The sequence below is a fragment of the Macrotis lagotis genome, chromosome 1 (assembly GCF_037893015.1).
Source record: "Macrotis lagotis isolate mMagLag1 chromosome 1, bilby.v1.9.chrom.fasta, whole genome shotgun sequence".
Classification (NCBI taxonomy): domain Eukaryota; kingdom Metazoa; phylum Chordata; class Mammalia; order Peramelemorphia; family Peramelidae; genus Macrotis; species Macrotis lagotis.
Window position 1 is genome coordinate 93,017,966 of NC_133658.1, and position 18,564 is coordinate 93,036,529.

General features: G+C 32.8%; 1 protein-coding gene across 2 annotated transcripts in view; it reads left to right on the forward strand.

The window, feature by feature from the left end:
- The window catches only part of MTA3 (metastasis associated 1 family member 3), a 194,694-nt gene that overhangs the window by 129,156 nt on the left and 46,974 nt on the right, over positions 1-18,564 (forward strand). For both annotated transcript variants that reach the window (XM_074204684.1, XM_074204676.1), the window contains exons 9-11: positions 1,258-1,446; positions 10,657-10,731; positions 12,305-12,363. In XM_074204684.1, the coding sequence (XP_074060785.1) occupies positions 1,258-1,446; positions 10,657-10,731; positions 12,305-12,363 (323 nt within the window). The remainder of the gene's footprint in view (positions 1-1,257; positions 1,447-10,656; positions 10,732-12,304; positions 12,364-18,564) is intronic.

The following is an 18,564-nucleotide window of genomic DNA, read 5'->3' on the forward strand; positions in this document are numbered from 1 at the left end:
ACTCAGGAAACCATCTAGGAATGTGCTGAAGTCTTCATTTCTGTAGACTGAACCGAGAAATCAGTGCTATTCTCAATTCTTTTGAGACTGAGAATTATCAATTAATGCTCAGTTGCCTCTCTGTATCATTTTTCTTGCAGTTATTTTAATTCATTGTTTTAATGTTTTCTGTTTTTCTTCACTGGGCATCTATTAATATAGTTCTTCCTCACATAGCTCTGAATTCCTCATATTCGTAACTTCAGGCTATATTAATAGTTTATTACAAAACTTTAGCCACTTTTAAATACTGAACATGTAGTTTGTTTACTGATTTTTGCCTATCTAAAGTCTGCTATATTTTGTTGCTTAGAAATCTTTCCATCTGCCAAGGAAGTCAAAGATACAGAATAACCAGGAGATGATTCACTGGGCCAACCCATATAAATATTTAAGTAACAGTTTTCCTGTAATTCTAAATTTTCCATAAATTTTCCATTAATAATATAGTAGTAGTTGAACTTTCTTCCCAGAACCTGTCCAGTGCATGACTCAATTTAAGATGCTTAAATTAAGAAAACACCAGATCAACAGTACCTTTTAAAATGTATTTGTTAAAGATGTTTTGACCATGGCAAGATTCCTTCTGAAAAGGTAGTTGAATTTTGCCCTTTGTTGGTAAGAATTTATTTATTCCTTTGACATGAATTCTATAGTCTTAATTATTTTGAATCAGTTATTCATGAACCTATGTGAATGAAAATATAGACTTGTAGATTATAATATTTCAAAGTCAGTCTATCCTATATTCCTCCTATAAATGTTTTTTCTGAATTATCTCCCAACATTTATCTTAGCACAGAACAATTTCAAAGGACTGATGTTGAAAAATGTTATCTATCTCCCAAGGATGACTCTGGATATAGGTCAAAGCATACAATTTAAGCATTTTTTGTGATTTTTTTTTTTTGTTGGGGGGCTGATTGGGGGTATCAGTGTTTTTTCTCTCACCATATGTGTAATATGTGCAATGACAAAACATCTGTATCTAGCAGTATACAATTTTTTGCCTTCTCAGTGAGGATAATGGGGAACAGGAAGGGAATGTGGAACTCAAAATTTTAAAAAATGCTAAAAATTGTTTTCATAATTTTTTAAATAAAAATGTTTTGAATACATTTTTAATTAACATCTTTGTAAATATACCTTTTAAACCTTTGATATTTGTTTTTAATTAATTTTGTGCTTCTGACTTCTCTGTTTTTGTATTTTCTTTAGTTCCATGCTATGGACACATTATACCGACACAATTATGATTTGAGCAGTGCAATTAGTGTTCTGGTACCACTTGGAGGCCCTGTTTTATGTAGAGATGAAATGGAAGAATGGTCTGCTTCTGAAGCCAGCCTATTTGAAGAGGCTTTGGAGAAATATGGAAAAGACTTCAATGATATACGTCAGGATTTTGTAAGTAGAAAATTGCAGAGCCTTTTTTGTGATTAAAAATAAGTGGTGGTGTAAGCACTCTGAAAATTTAATGTCTTATCTTCAAAGCTACAAATTTTAACTATTATCTTTTAGCTATTCTCTGAACATTAGCCATCAGGATGAGAATAATAGTTTGATTATGCCTCTCAGCTAACACAACTGTGCTCATTTTAAGAGAATGACATCTGTACTATTAAAAGAGAACTTGGAGTCTGGAGGTCCTTGTCTTCTAATACTATTTTCAGTATAGATGCTCTCTGTGCCTTTGGGCAAAATCTTAAACTTAATAATTCCTAATTATCTTGTTTAAAAATTGGGATATGACTTGAAGTTGCATATTTCTGTATTTTAATAATGTTCATATATTACATTCTGTGAATTTTATCTGTTGTGATTAATACATCATTGCATCATTCTGATAGCTTAACTGATAGCATGACTTGTGATATATATTCTCATTTTGAACGTAATCAGAAAATTTCATAACTAGGATGATCTTAGAAAGATATCATTTACTCCAGCCTCTTCATTTCCCCAAGATAAAACACTTATTCATGTAATACTTTATCATATTCTTCATGTATAAGAGCCTTATAAAATTTTTACATTTTATGATCTTGTATTTTAAATTGTTACATGGAATTCAGAAGTTCTTTTTTGATCCTTAGAAAATAGCTTATAAATTTTATTTTCATTTTTTGAAATGGAACTATATTTTTAGTTTATATTCAGTTTCCTGAAGGGACAGTTTCCAAAGTGTTTCCTAGCCCTATATACTGTCTCTGCAATTGTAAAAATACAATTCTTATGTTAAGATATGTACGGTAGAGCTGTATTATTTTTATCAATAGACTGATAATTTTTTTCTTATGTAGTTAATCTAAAATTCATTAATGTTGAAAAAGGAGAAGCTTTACTATTTTCATTTAATTGGAATTCATTAAATAACATAGGTATACTTATAATTTTAAGCTGCTAATTACCACTCCACTTAGTCTCACACTGGTCAGTCTCTCTGTGTTTAGTACATCTCTCATGTTGGATCATCATCTCTTCCATCATCCCTAGGCATTCTTTCCCTCTTGCACCTGTCTACCTTCCTTTTTTTTTTTTTGAAAATAGTTAATCCTTTTGCTAGATTGAAATTTCTGAAAATAATGAGGCAACAATAAATGAATTTGGCATGCAACTAAAAAAATAGAAAAAGAAGAAATTAAAATTCTCTTATTAAACACCAGTTTAGAAAACCTGAAAAAATTAAAAGAGATTAATATAATTGAAAATAAGAAAACTTTTGAATTAATTAATAAAATATGGAACTGGCTTTATAGGGAAAGAACATAGTAAAATAAGCCTTTGACTAATTTGATTAGATTAAAAATCTGTCTCTTGTATAAGCAAATGTTTGATTTAGATTCAGTCCCAGGTAGTGTATTTGCCTACATGATGTTTATGTATGTATATACTGGAAGCAAATTTTTTAGGCATCTATCAAAATTTTAAGCTACCTGAGCAGCTTGGAACTTTCCATTGGTGGTTGGTGGGCAGTAGTCTGTACTGAGTTTCATTTATCCACAAACTTTTCTGGTTTTCCTTTTTCTCCTTTTTGTTTTTTAATTTCATAGAGAAAAATGTTCAATTTTCTGAACTTTGAAATCTCTCTTTGATCTGCCTTCAGCCTTCTTGTTTATCTTTATGATGCTACTTTATGAATACCAATTCACATACTGTGTGTTCCACATAACTAATATTACTCTTGGTTTTATGAGTCGCCAGCCACCTGGATACATTAAAGAAATGAGCTGTTGCAAATGATATTTATAGTCGTTCAGCAAATAGCTACTTGTCCTGCAAAAGTAAGGTATAAAACTAAGATTGGAGCCAGCTTTTGGAAGTCTTCAAATGGCAGACTGGTGATTTCATATTTTATTCTAAAAGCAATGAGGGAACCACTCAAGATTTTTGAACAGGGAAGTGATGTGGTTAGACCTCTGCCTTGGGAATATTATTTTTATCTTTATTTACAACATTAATTTGCAAAAGAAGAGAATTTAGGGGAATTATTATGAGTTATAGTGCCATAGTGCAGCTGTATGGTGGTGACCACAGGGACAGAGTGAAAATTTGATACAATTTGAAACCTGAGTGGATTTGAGTAAATGATTTTCGTATCATAGATTTAGAGTTGGGAAGACACTGTAAAGCTCATCTAGTTCACCTCTCTTATTTCATACATGAAAATGCATGTGAATGAAGAGAAATTTAGGAGATTTTATTAAGTTCAATGATTTTAAGTATTGTTCATCATTTTCAGTTGTAATTCACTTTTTTTTTTAAGTTTTTGCAAGGCAAACAGGGCTAAGTGGCCTGCCCAAGGCCACACAGCTAGGTGCTGCAGTGGATAAAGCACCGGCCCTGGAGTCACAAGTACCTGGGTTCAAATCTAGTCTCAGACGCTAAAATAATTACCTAGCTATGTGGCCTTGGGCAGGCCACTTAGCCCTGTTTGCCTTGCAAAAACCTTTAAAAAAAAAAAAAGAAATATGAAAGTATATAGTAGTTAATATGGCAAACTCTCACAGAAGGTCAGGACAGGAGATGGAGTACTCAGTTGAAGGGTGATCTTGGCAAAGAGAAAAGTCTGCTTTTTTCTCAGAATGGAATGGGGGGAAAAAGTTAAAGCCATGATCTGACATATTTTTTCCCTGTATATATTCGTTTATTATAGTTAATTCAGATGTGAGAGAAGGGTAGTCATTAGTTCAAACCTTTACTTCAAAATATATCAGCTGTTTGACTTCTCAATATCCAAGGAAGTTCTGTTAAGATTATTTACTGTACTTCTGGTGGAGGTATTTTCCAGACTGGGAACCCTTCAGATTGATCAAATTACAGATTTGAATCCCTTTTGCTATTATCTAGTCTAATTATAAATTTATCATGATAATGCAATATAAGAACATTGCTTATCTAAATTTTTATAATTGAGAAAAACTCTGCTTTCAGTTTGTTAGCTTTTTTTTGTATTTTAATTTTCCCCTGATTATGTATAGTTTTCTACATTAATTTTTTTAAGATTTTGAGTTTCACATGTTCCAAATATGTTAAATGAATTTCCACATTAGTCTGTGAAAGAAAAATTAGAACAAAAGGGAAAAACACGTTGAACTATAAAAGAACAAGAAATTTTAAAAAGTGAAAATAATATACTTTGATACTCCTTCATACTCTGGATGTAGATGGCGTTTTCTCACATCTTTTAGTGTTGTCTTTGATCAGTTTATTATTAAGAATGTTAACTTTCTCTTGGAAGGACGCAATCTGCAAAATATTAGGAAAGTTTGCCTCTGGACTATGGAACTATAACTCATAATCGGAAATATGTTTTCAGGTTTTTAAAAATACATCTACAATATTTGTATTTAAAAGAGCATAGAAATTTTTCCATTGTATCCTGTCAAGTATAATTTATTATATTGGAAAATTCCTTTTATTTACTATGCAATATTTATATAAAAAGTATTTTCCCTTTTTTAGGAGACTCTATATCTCTCTAAACTCACTTTTCCACTTTTGATATATGTGCTGCTAGATGAAGTAAAAAACGCAATTTTTCTTTGAACAAACCCATCTACTACAAGAATCTCAACTTTATTTCTATGTAGACTACCCAGCTTTGTTTTAAGAGTCCACTTAGTGATAATTTTTTAAAAAGGTTATAATCTGTTTTATGGTATTATCCTTAAAAAACTAAAAGTGTAAATATATACACTTGATAATTTAGTTGTGTAGATTTTTAAAATACTATGGGTTTTTTTTTTTTAAAAATACTATGTTTTCATTTAGTTATACTTTAAAATCAACTCTAGGAAATTATTTGTTAGTGGTTGAGATGAGATGTTTCCCAACTTGCTTACTATGGAAACTACTATAATCTCCCACCATATGACACTTAGCCAGTAAACAAAAGGAACATAAAAAATTTCGATATATTAGCTATATTGGATAGGTAAAAAAAATTGAGTTGAACATTAATGTAAGAGTGATGTTCTGAGGCAATAAAGGATTATCAGTTTTATAGTTCATAATAGCTCCCTTTTAAACTGCTATTTCTGGTATTCTTTTGTTAAAAAACTGAAGATAAGTTCATTGAACTTGAATAAAGAATCATAGGAATTAACCATAGCATTTAAATATTTTGGTGTTTTTGGTGGTGTTACCCTTTTGCCAAAACTATATATTATACATGGTTTAAATTTCTAGGCAGAGCAGCTAAGAGTAAATAACAGCAATAAGAATGTAAAGTGCACTGAATTAAAATCATCATGACTGTTTTGTTCAACTTAGACATTCAATATAAACAAACATAATGAACTATCATAGTCCAATGGAGTTATGTTTTTAAGATTTTATTTATTTTGAGTTTTACAATCTTTCCCCAATCTTACTTCCCTCCCCCCACCCCCCCCCCACAGAAAGCAATTTGCCAGTCTTTACATTGTTTCCATGTTGTACATGCCCATGCTTCCAAGTTTTGATGGGATACAGTTTTATGGTGAGCCATTTAGGTTTTTGATTAGGAAATTGCAAGTTTCTAACATTGTAAAATATATTAATGATTCTAGAAGAGGGAGGAAGTATTAGCCATGAAAAAAGGAATGTGTTTAGACAAGGTAGCTTGTCGCAGAAAATTATCTTCTTGACTCCTATGTCCCAAATCCACGAAGCCATAACCATATAATGGGATAGAAGGCAAGCAGTCCTCCCTATTGATGAGCCCCCATTCTTCCAAACTTACTCTTTTAAACTCTTTTTCTCTTAAGGGGCGGGGTGAAGAGAAGCATTCATGTTAAAAAAAGAATTAAGCAGTATCAGAAACCTTATTATTTTCCTCTTCCTAGACTTGAACTTGGTCAGACTTAAAGGGAAGGGTAAGGTCTTGGTTTGCTCTTGTTTGATGTGGCTCTGGTACTTTGATGTTCTTAGAAGAGAATTTTAATACTCCTTGTGGACACCTCCTTGGATTCTCCTGCATGTATGCATTTCCCCCCATAATAAAATTAAATCAGTCTGTATATATATCTGCTCTCTTTTTTATCCATATCCCTTTCTTCCTATTCACCTCATCAAGCCCATTTTGTCCAACAAATTGTACTTTCACCAGTATATGTTCTTAATTTTATTAAACAGTGGATGGCTATGAGTTTTTGTTTAAATATCTTAATTACCTCATTTCTTCCACTGATTCAGTGGTAAGTTTTAATGAAGTTTATTTTTTTAAGCATCTCTTTGTCCTAGAACTCTCACTGTAGAAAATCATGAACAGTACATCTCCATTAATTGTGGCAAAAGGTAAAATAAAATGAATGCCTTCTTGCTTTGCAAACTACCTTTTGTAGCTAGTCAGAGTACAAGGCAATGTTGTTTAGTGATATGCAAGTTGAGGATGCATTATATTTTGTAAAGTGAGAATGATGTTCCTTACTACAAAGTTACATATATAAGGTATTCAGAGGAACATGGAAAGATTTGTATGTCCCACAAAACTGAATTACCTGCCTCTTTTTTTTTGTTTTTGCAAAGCAAATGGGGTTAAGTGGCTTTCCGAAGGTCACACAGCTAGGTAATTATTTAGTGTCTGAGTCCTGATGTTAACTCTTGACTCCAGTGCTGTGCTCTATCCATTGTGCCACCTAGCCACCCCTCCCTCTTTTCTTTTGCATAAATTACCAGATATAGTAAATGTGGTGGGTTTCTTTGTTTGTTTTTTTTTTTTTTTTTAGGGTTTTGCAAGGCAAATGGGTCAAGTGGCTTGCCCAAGGCCACGCAGCTAGGTAATTATTAAGTGTCTGAGGTCAGATTTGAACCCAGGTACTCCTGACTCCCAGGCTGGTGCTTTATCCACTATGCCACCTAGCCGCTCCTTAGTATTTGTTTTTGATGAACATTTTTTAAACATTTGTCACATAGTATGATTTTTTTTTGAATAAGGAACTAATTAGCGTTATATTTGGATGGGTTGATTTTAAATCCAATTTATTAATATCAATTTAAAACAAATTTTTAACAACTAAATATCTTAGTACCTTTGTTTTTTGAATTCTTAATATTTTTTTACTTTTTATTTCAGTCACAATCATTCCACATATTATGTTCAGCTATTCTGTAATTATCCTCATAAATTTTTTGCTGTAAATATTTAGGTTTTTAATATCTTGATCCCATAAAAACACTTTTCTTAAGCCCTTCCGATGTACTTGTGAATGTGCTAAGTACTAGGGATGGAAGAACAAAGGAATGAAATAATCCCTTCCTTCAAGAAGTTTGTATTTTAAAGATGGAAGACAATTCATAAGAGAGATTTAAAATGGAAATTGAGAGATAGGGAGACAAATAGTATGTGAAGTGTATTCTATGATTTGCATTGTCCTGCTAAGGTAAGGTGAATGCTTATCCATGACCAGAGTTCTAGGTTCAGAATTCATATTCCCTTGGAAATGGATTCACCAGGTAGTAAATTTTGGAAAAGGTTTAGTTATCCTTAGGATTATAATCCCAGAAATAAACTCTCTGGGTAAAATTTTAAAGAATTCATTAACTTCTCTTGCATGAATTAATATTAATTTCCAGAATAGTTGGATTCATACTTATTTTCTTACACTTTCATCAAAAATGAATTTAATCATTGTTTAACCTTTTAAACAGTAAGGATATAGAAGTATCACCTCAGGTTTGTTTTAATTAACATTTCTCTGAAATTGTTTCAGTGACTTTACTGTCCAAGTCTGGAAACTTGTTCAACTTGCATTATCTCATGACTATTAAAATAATACGGGTTGCTTTTCCCATTCATTTAATCTATGACCTGTATACTTGAGCATACTAATTTGCTTTCTATTGGTACATTTGGTTAATATGAGGTTCCAGGCCAATGGAACTTCCCTACAAAGTACACATGCACATCAAATATAATTAAGTAAAATCTACAAGTTTAATTCAAATTCATTTGATAAAATCAGAGCATGTGATGGCTAGGTATAAGGTACAAAGGAGTGAGAGAGTGGAACTCATTTGAACACTTTGGTATTCTTTTAGGCATAAAGTTCTTAAATCATTTATATTTTTGACAAAAAAAGTTTCAAGGTAGTAGAGTTAAATGACTTGCCCAAGGTCACACAACTACATTAATTATTAATTCTCTGAGGGAGATTTGAACTCAGGTTCTCTTGACTCTGGAGCTGATTCTCTAGCCACTGCTTCACCTTAGCTGCCCCCTCTTCAGTCATTTCTTAATAGTTGTATGGAGTGGCCAAAAAGTCATCCAATTATAAAACAGTTCTGTAGAGTTCACTTGAAGGTCAAGAGAATTCTCCTTAGCAGGCAGAAGTTGAATTATAGATAAAAGCAGACCCAGGGAGCCCAGTTAAGAGATCTACAACAGGATATCTGGGGAGCAGTATGAGAATAGAATAGAAAGACTGGGACACGTTAGTAGTACCAGTGTGAGTTGCTCTAGGTTTATGGAAAGAATATTTTTTTTACTGTTTTTTATTCTATGCCATTGCTTTCAACTAACTGAGTTAAGTAGCTAATTGTTAAAGTTAGCCACTGTGTGTGGCTCTTGAATTAACCCCAACGTTGGGGTAACTCAAATTGTTTCTGGCCCATTTTGTTTTTTCTCAATGAAGCATTGTAGTCGTTCTTATGAATTTTGTTCATATAGTTAAAATTTCTTTTAAGCGTTTCATGCATCTCTGACCACAATCCTTTAAATTCTTTGTAATTTTCATTGCATAGTTTTCATTAGAACTTTTGGCCTTACAAACCTAATATAGGATAGAATCTAACGAATTTCTAGGACTTTTTAAATACTTGGAAATGTGGAATTTGAATTGAATTTTATAAAACCTCAATCTTCTATTCCCCATGAAATGCAGCTTATTGTTGTGACATGACTATTAAGTTAATATTTATTAAATTGAAAATAAAGAACACTTTTATTGATTACAAAAAGGAATATCAAAATTTTTAAAGGTGACAAATGAACACAGGAGCAATACTTTGGGGATTTTAATTAACAAATCAAGGGAAAGTAGATGCGAATTAACCTTCTTGGTACAAGAAATTGAATGTTTTATTGTGAAGATTCACCAATAATAAACTAGGAACTAGATGTTAAAGATAGTGACATAGATTGTTGGAAATATTTTAGATTTTTTTGCACAAGTTTATACTTTGGAGTCTCTCAGCCTAGCTAGATTTATTTGTTCTCTCCTTTCAGAATTAGTTCATTCATTTTCCTATTACATTGCTAAGGGAAAATTTCTAATACAGTCATTATTCACATCAAAAAAGAAAAACCAACCAGATTTCTTCATTGAACTATGTGTTTATTTTGTAGATATGTCCCTGTTTTGTAATGCATAATTATTAAGCTGAAAACTATGGAGGTATATTATGTTTGAATATTTTTAGAAAATACCAGTTTAAGCATAAAATTTTCTCCCAAATTTGAACAGTTGTCAAAACAAAGAACCAGTTTTCTGTTCCCAAAGTAAGTTTTGATTGTATATCAGCATCCTTTTATTCATTCAACCAGCATTTTTTAAGAAACTTACATTACTTACAAATACATTACTGTATTTGGCTATTGCATTCTCAAGTGGTAGGTAGTTATTTCATGTATAATTATGAAATGTTTGCTAAAATACCACATAATAACGTTTTATTTGCCAAGTTTTTATGGATCGTTTATATGGCACAGAGTACTGATTATGGTGGGAGATAAAAACGAACTGATTTTTAGTCTTGCTGCCGTAATGGTTTGAATTTTACTGAATTTAATTTATGTTTGAAAATATGATCATAGGATTTGGCATTGTAAGGTAATTTTGAGATCAATAGTATCTCTTTTCCCTGATTTTATAAATGAAGAAATAGAGTCCCAAATATGTTAGATTGTTTGAACAAGGTTATTAGAATGTAAGTAGCAGAATCAAGATTTGAATCTAGGTTCTTAGACTTCCTTGTTCACAGGGGGAGAGTTTATAATTTGGTTATCTTTAGAATTAACAATTTAAAAATCTATCTTTGCTATATCCTATTATTAGTTTTGTTATTTTAAAGAAAGTAATTTTATAGTAGTTTCAGTTTTTTAGTTTCATTAAATTTTAAATCTTTTATTTTCAGCTCCCATGGAAGTCATTGACTAGCATCATTGAGTATTATTACATGTGGAAAACTACTGATAGATATGTACAACAGGTAATACTATAATTCTGGACTTAATGAGTATACTACAAAACAAAAAATTTAATTTGTTGTTATGATTTCTTATGCTATGATATTTTAAAAACTTCATAAATTTCAGAAATAATTTTAATTAACTTTTTGTGTATAATTGAATAATACTTCACTGAGAAATGACATTATGGAAAAATGATTGCTGTGCTTGACTTTGAAATTTCATTTTATGCAGAAGTTTTTAATCTTACAAAACCAAACTAAAATATTAAAAACATTAAGAAATACTTTACACCTCTTGGTTTTCTCTATTATATATAATTATAAATATACTTTTGATAACAGTTCATAATAACCCATCTCTTTTTTGTTGTCCTTGTGTTTTATTTGCCAAACTCCATTTTTTTTTGTGAAATGATTATGACCCCATAGGCCCAGATTTCAGTTTTTAATTTTTGAATTTCCTTTCTTCAGTTGATCATGGATTGTATTTTCATTTCCCTTTCTTTCTTGGCTCTTGGTTTATTTTAAATGTAGTATTCTGTTGTGTTACATTGTCATTTTTTACTTTTTGTTCCCTCTACTATACTCATTATGAACCCACTAAACTCTAATGTGACACTCAGTTTTCCATTTTTTTAATCTATAACTTGAATTTGGAGAGGTTATAAACTTCCCTCCTGTTTTTTCTTCATCTATTTCTACCCTCTCCTCCCTTTTCACAAAGAAAGAAATATTGGTCTCATGCAATGCTAGTTTTTTGTCTTTCTTGTACATGAACTGTGAGAACTAGTATGCACCCCATATTGCTATAAAAAAGAATTCTTTTTTAGGTTTCAAAAAATCAGCTAAAAAGTAAAACAAAAATGAGCCATTTCTCATTGTTTTTTAAAGATGCTTTTATCATTCAATTTTTTTAAAAAATTAAGTATTTCATTTGTTTTTCCAATTATATGCAATGGTAATTTTACCAATCTTTTTTTCCCCAAAGTGTTTTGAGTTACAATTTTTACTCCTACCCTCCCTCCTTTTCCTCTCCCGACAGAAAGCAATATGAAATAAGCTCTATATTAATAGCCATGCCAGCCATATATCATTCTTGAACATGTTGTGAGAGAAGAATCAGATCCAAATGGAAGAAAGAAAACTTTTAAAAAAATGTCACAATACTTAACCCAATTTTTAAAAATTGGGTTTGGTCTTCTTTTAAGCTCCACAATTCCTTTTCTGGGATATGAATGGTATTTTCCTTCACTAGTCTTTTAAAATTGTCTTTGATTTTTGTACTGCTAAAATGAACCAGTCCATCATAGTTGATATCACCTGATAATGTTAACGTACACAATGTTTTCTAGTTCTACTTATTTCATTCAACAGCAATTCAGGGAAGTCTTTCTAGGCTTTTCTGAAGACTCAGCCCTAATGATTTCTTAAAGAACAGTAATATTCTATTCCATTCATATACCACAGAATTAGACCTGGTAGTCACATTGCTGGGGCAGAGGGTGTGCACAAATTTATTGCTCATTGGGCTTGGGAAATAGTACTAATTCTTGTTCATTTTTTGTAAAATTTTCTTATTTTTTTATGTTAGAAACGTCTGAAAGCTGCTGAAGCTGAAAGCAAGCTGAAACAGGTCTATATTCCAACCTAGTAAGTACTAAAGATTTTCTTATGTTTTTAGAGCTGATGTCAGTGCCTTTTCTTGTTGTTCAACCTTAATTCAGTCACCAAACCTTTTTTTTCTTCTGTAGTTCTTCAGTAAAAGGAGACCTGTTTCTATTATTAGACTGCAAAAAATGGGCTCTTATGGTAAAAATTTAGCCAATGAGAGAAACCAAAGTAAACAAACCTGAATGTCAGTGGAAAGCACAGAATGGATTTTATCTTAGACATAATGACAAGGAAAGTGTCAGAAAATACAACTGTGAAGCATGTGTGAATTGAGACAGTTTCATTAAATTATAGCTTCTAAAGCTTGTAAAACTGTGAAAATGTTTTTTTTTTGTTGTTGTTGTTGGTATAGGCTGTTCAGAATTGGCCTTAATCTTTTGCCAAGCCTACTTAGAATGAACATTTTATTCTTTTTCTGAAGTATTCAATATCCATGTTTTCGGCATAAAAAAATTACCTCATCAGCATCATGAAAATCTTCAAAGCTCTTCACATAAGAGTATGAAAAGACCTTTAAGAACACCTAGTACAGTCTGTATTTCCCTAAGAATATCTTATACATCATTGCTAGCCTTTGTTTGAAGCACTCCAGTGAAGGGGACTCCCTGGCAAAACATTCTGGTTTTTTTGTGGTTTTTTTTTTTTTTTGGTCAGTGTCTGATTTTTTTGAATGTTTTCCATTCCATCAATCCTAAATCTGCTCAGTTTTTTGAAACCCAGAAGATAATTCTAAATCTCCTTGGTCAATCCTTCTGATACTCAAGAGTGTGATATAGCTTATATGTACATAAAACCTTTTCTTGACATGTCTTAGAATCCCTTGAACCCAGCCTTATCACTCTTTCGGAAGCATTTAGGGTTGTTTGTGTGCTTCCTAAAAGGTAATTCCCAGAATTGAATTCCCATTGTGATGGCAGGGTATAATGGAATCATTATTTTTTTCATTCTGGACACTATGCTTTATCTAATGCAGTCTCAGATAACATTAACTTTTTTTTTGACAGCTGTATAATCTATATTCTTCAGATTGTAGTCCACTTAAATCACTATCTGGACACATCTCTTCCTTTACTTGTGAGTCTGGTTTTTTTTAATTCAATTATAAGAGATTTGTCTCCATTAATTTCATCTCATTTGGTTCAATGCATCTTTCAGCCTGTCAGTTTTTAAAAATATTGTTGTTATTTCTCAGTAAGTCTGCCCCTCCCCCAAAAAAATCCTCAAAGAAAATTCCTAAAACAGCAAACCATCATTCTCCTACACTTAAGCATAAAAATCTAGGTAATACATTGATCATCTCTGGTAGCATATTCCTAATTCCACACTTCTGTTCTATTACCTTACTAAAGTAGGGAAATGTGCTTCTTCAGTCCTGCAGATGAGATATCGTTGCTTCAATTTTCATTATTTTTTCCCTTTATGTCATTTTCAATGTGATTAAAATTTATCTTGATTGTGCTTATTTTTTCAGTCAGCATCAATGGGTATAACTTTCTCCCTTGTCCTCTGAATTTATTTTTTTGTTTGTTTCTTTATTATTTATGGTTTTTCCAAGGCAGTGGGGTTAAGAGATTTGCCCAAGGACATATAGCTAGGCATTTATTAAGTGTCTGAGGCAGGATTTGAACTCCGGTCCTCCTGTCTCTAGGACTTGTGCTCTGTCCACTGGACCACCTAGTTGCCCCATGTTCTCTGAATTTTTAAGGTTTGTTGTTATGTATAGTGTATAAATATTTGATAAACTCATATGCCACTGTTTGTTGGGCTATTCTCTAGTCAGTAGAGACCTATATCTTCTTTTTGCCACTTTAAAAATTAGTGTGATAATTCTTAGGTAGATTTTCCCTCTATCTTTTGATCACTTTGAATTAAATGTTCATCAAAAGCTGTGTGGCCTTGGGCAAGCCACTTAACCCCATTTGCCTTGCAAAAACCTAAAAAAAAAAAAATTAAAAGAGGGGAAAAAAGAAAGCAAACCACATGGGTGCAAGAAAGTAGTTACCATAGAGTACTTCATACCAGAACACTATCGAAATGGTAGTCAGCAATAAAACTGATTCAGATATCTATATTCAAAGTAGTAAATGTGAAGAAGTAAACTTTTTTTGAAGTTATCAATCTGATATGATGAGGTGGAATATATAATAAAAAGGAGATATAATAAAGAATTGAGGGATGGGGGATTAGTGGGATTATCTATGTTAATAACCAAAATAATTTGATTAATAATTAAATCTTTAATAAACTATATATTACAATGTGGTTGAGGAAGGAAATAAAGAATTGATGGAGGGAGAAAGAATTAATATGGGTATGGGTTTATACAAAAACTTGCATAATGCCTGGTACTACTGTCATTTAATAAATACGAATGAATCACTTGATTTATAGTACATAGCACATGAGTAGAAAAAGAATTTAGGAAATGAGTTACCAAGCAGATATGAAAGTACATTTTAGGTATGGACTATTTCCACTTTCTGGAATATTGCTATAAGTCCAACACAGCCAAAATTAAGGCAGTTGATTCATTTGTGACCTGTAACAGTCAACTTATTTCTTCAAAAGATAGAAACGGTAGTCAAAAAAAAGTAGTTAGTGAACTCTCTTTGGGGGGGGGCACTATCTGCAATAAAGTTCATAGCATCTCTGCTGAATCTTGAAGAAATGATGAATTTCAATAAAGAGAAGTACTTTCCCTGAACTGATTCTAACCAATAAAAGAGGAATGACTAGTGAAGGAGAAATAAGAACCTAAAGAGTACATGAGCAATGCCTCAGAAAGAGAGATCTGGGACATGGCAGTAGAAGCTGACTGTAACCTGAAACACTAGAGCCAATATTAGGTAGTGAGGAAAGAAAGAAGTAGCAGAAGCTTCAGAAGTTCTTCGACCACTGATCAAAAAGAGACTATAGGGGACTCCTGTGCTAGTACTGGATATGGGATCCAAGCATGTGCGGCAACTTCACTGGCCATACCCACTTCCTGAATTTTTTATGAGATTTTTATTTCATATTCAGCAAATTGGCAACTTGAAAAAAGATGAAGCAAGACAGAAATAACATTACTGTTAGGACTGTGGGAAGACAGGCAGAGTAATAAACTACTGGTGCCAAACTGTGAATTGCCTATCAAAAAAAAAACAGAAGGAATTTGGGATGTTTGAAAGAGTAGTTCTTGGTTCTGTTATTGATGGGATCTCTGCATAACCTCTAAATCATTTAGCTTTTATGTTCTGCCTTTAATTAAAGCTGAATGTGCCTACTACTAATTGCTGTCAAGAGGTATTGAGAAAAGGGGGGAAAAATAAGTTTTAAATGTAAATTTAAATATGAAAATGAATTCAAACAGGTTTGGATTTGGACAGTTTTCATAATATTATATTTTTCTACTGAAAATAAGCAAAATGAAAACTGGTAATTTAGCAGTTTAAATTGAAAGAACTGACATGTTTTGTTTTGTTTTTTTAGGTTTTTGCAAGGCAAATGGGGTTAAGTGGCTTGCCCAAGGCCACACAGCTAGGTTTATTAAGTCTCTGAGACCAAATTTGAACCCAGGTACTACTGACTCCAAGGCCAGTGCTTAATCCACTGCGCCACCTAGCTGCCCCCCATTTTAATTTTTAAAAAAAATTTATTTTTTAAGGATCTAGATTTCTTTTATATTACTACAATAATTTTGTTATAAGAGTAAACATCTACCCCCCCCCCCCCCCCCCCAAGGAAGATGAGAAACCTCAAGACTAGTGAGAGAGAGGGGAAAAAATATACTTCAGTCTGTATTCAGATTCCAATGGCTCTGTCTCTGGGGTGAGGTACTTTCTTTATCATAAGTCCACCAGAGAAATTGCTTCAATGTTTTTTCCCCACAGTTGCAATCACTAGCTGCATTTCCCTCCACTTTATTCCTCCCCACTCTCATTTATTCTAGTCTCTCCTTTCATCCTGGCCCTGTTCAAAAGTGTGTTGTACCTGAGTACCCTCTCCTTCGATCTTCCCTCTTTTTCTGTCACCTATTCCCCCATTCCCCTTTATCCCATCCCTTTCTTCTCATTTTTCTTTAGAGTAAGATAGATTTCCTCACCCTATTAAGTGTGTATGTTATTTCCTCTCTGAGCCATTTCTGATGAGAATGAAGGCTCATTCATTCCCCCTTGCCTTCTCCCTTTCCACTCCATTGAAATAGCTTTTCCTTGACTCTTATTTGAAATTTCTTAGCTGCTTCTTTTTCTCCTTTCCCTTCCAGTAATTTCCTTTATCACCCATTGACTTCATCTTTTTACTATATTATACCATTATATTCCACTCCTTCCTGTGCCCTGTCTAGATATGCTCCTTCTAACAGCTCTTACAAATGAGAAAGTTCAGATGAGTTATCAGTATCTTCTTCCCATGCAGGAATACAAACAGTTCAATATCATCAACTTCTTCATAGTTAGTCCTTCTCATCCACCCCCTCTATTGTTCACCAGAGTCCTGTACTTGGAGATCAAACTTTCTGTTCAGCTCTGTTTGTTTCAATAGGAAAGTTTGAAAGTCCCCTGTTTCATTGAAAGTCCATCTTTTCCCCCTGAAAGAGGACGTTCAGTTTTGCTGGGTAGTTGATTCTTGGTTGTAAACCAGGATCTTTTGCCTTTTGGAATATCATATTCCAATCCCTTCAAGCCCTTAATGTAGATGCTGCCAGATCTGGAGTAATCCTGACTGTGGATCCTCAGTAGTTGAATTATTTGTTTCTGGCAGCTTTTAGAATTTTCTCTTTGATTTGGGAGTTTTGGAATTTGGCTATAATATTTCTGGTGGGGTTTTTTTGGGCATCTCTTTCAGGAAGTGACTGGTGAATTCCCTCAATTTTTATCTTACCCTCTGCTTCTATCATCTCAGGGCAGTTTTGTTGTATCACTTCTTGAAAAATGAAGTCGAGGTTCTTTTCCTGGTCATGACTTTCAGGTAGCCCAGTAATTTTTAAATTATTTATTCTGGATCTGTTTTCAAGGTCAGTTGTTTTTCCAATGAGATATTTCAAATTTTCTTCTAATTTTTGGCTTTTTTTGGAAGAGTTTTATTTCTTCCTGATTTCTTGCAAAGTCATCAGCTTCCTTTAGTTCCATTCTGCATTTGAAAGAGTTACTTTCTTCAGGGGAACTTTTTTATCTCCTTTTCCAGCTGGCCAATTCTGCTCTTTAAGGCATTCTTCTCTTCATTTGCCTTTTGTTTTGCTTTTTCCATTAGGCCCAAACTGGTTTTTAACATTATTTTATTCAGTATTTTTTTGTATTTCTTTCACCAAGCTTTTGATTAGGTTTTCATGATTTTTCTGCATTGCTCTCATTCCCCCCCCCCCCCCCCCCGCCATTTTCCCTCCATTTTCCTTAATTGCTTTTCAAAGTCTTTTGAGCTCATCCATAGTTTGAACCTGTTTTCTATTTCTCTTGGAGGTTTTGGATATGGAAGCTTAAATTTTGTTGTCATCTTGAGTGTGTGTTTTGATCTTCATGGGACTAAAGTAATTTTTTATGGTCAGATTTTTCTTTTTTTTGTTGTTTACTCATTTCTTCAATCCAAGACTAATTTATAGCACTTCCAAGGCTTTGGGGTTTTTTGGGTGGTGTGATACCCCACTGGAATCTATTCTTCCAAGGTATTCTGCTTTTTTTCCTGTGCTTTGTTATGTAGATGACCATAACACTCCCCTTTGCCTTGGAGCTGTAAGGGGGGTCCCTGCTAGGCTATCTTAGTATGGAAGCCCAAACTGCAACCTGGATCTGAGTGTGGGTGAACAGCAGTCTTACCCTTAGAGAGAGCTTAAAGTCTATTAATTCTGATTAGTTCACAAGTTTCTTGTCCATTATGTTTTCCTTATTATGTGGTCATAATCAATAGTGTAAATAGAATTTTAGGCTATAGTCTGTGAATCCAAATTCTGTTGTCAGAGGCTATATTCTTAGATGTTCTTTTATCTTCTAACTCCTTTACCTTCAGTTTTCATAGCCTACAAAAGACTACAATATCTCCAAGGTCCTCAGTTTATTGCTCAGGATGAAATAATCCTTAGCAGTGTTTTCTAGGATCTTTTTTGGCAATATATTTTGTCTTAATCAGGTTTGCTAATTGTCAAGGCAGGAGCCTTGGAAAAGTCAAAAAGAATAAAGAAAAATAATCTTGCAGCCTTTGTTCTAG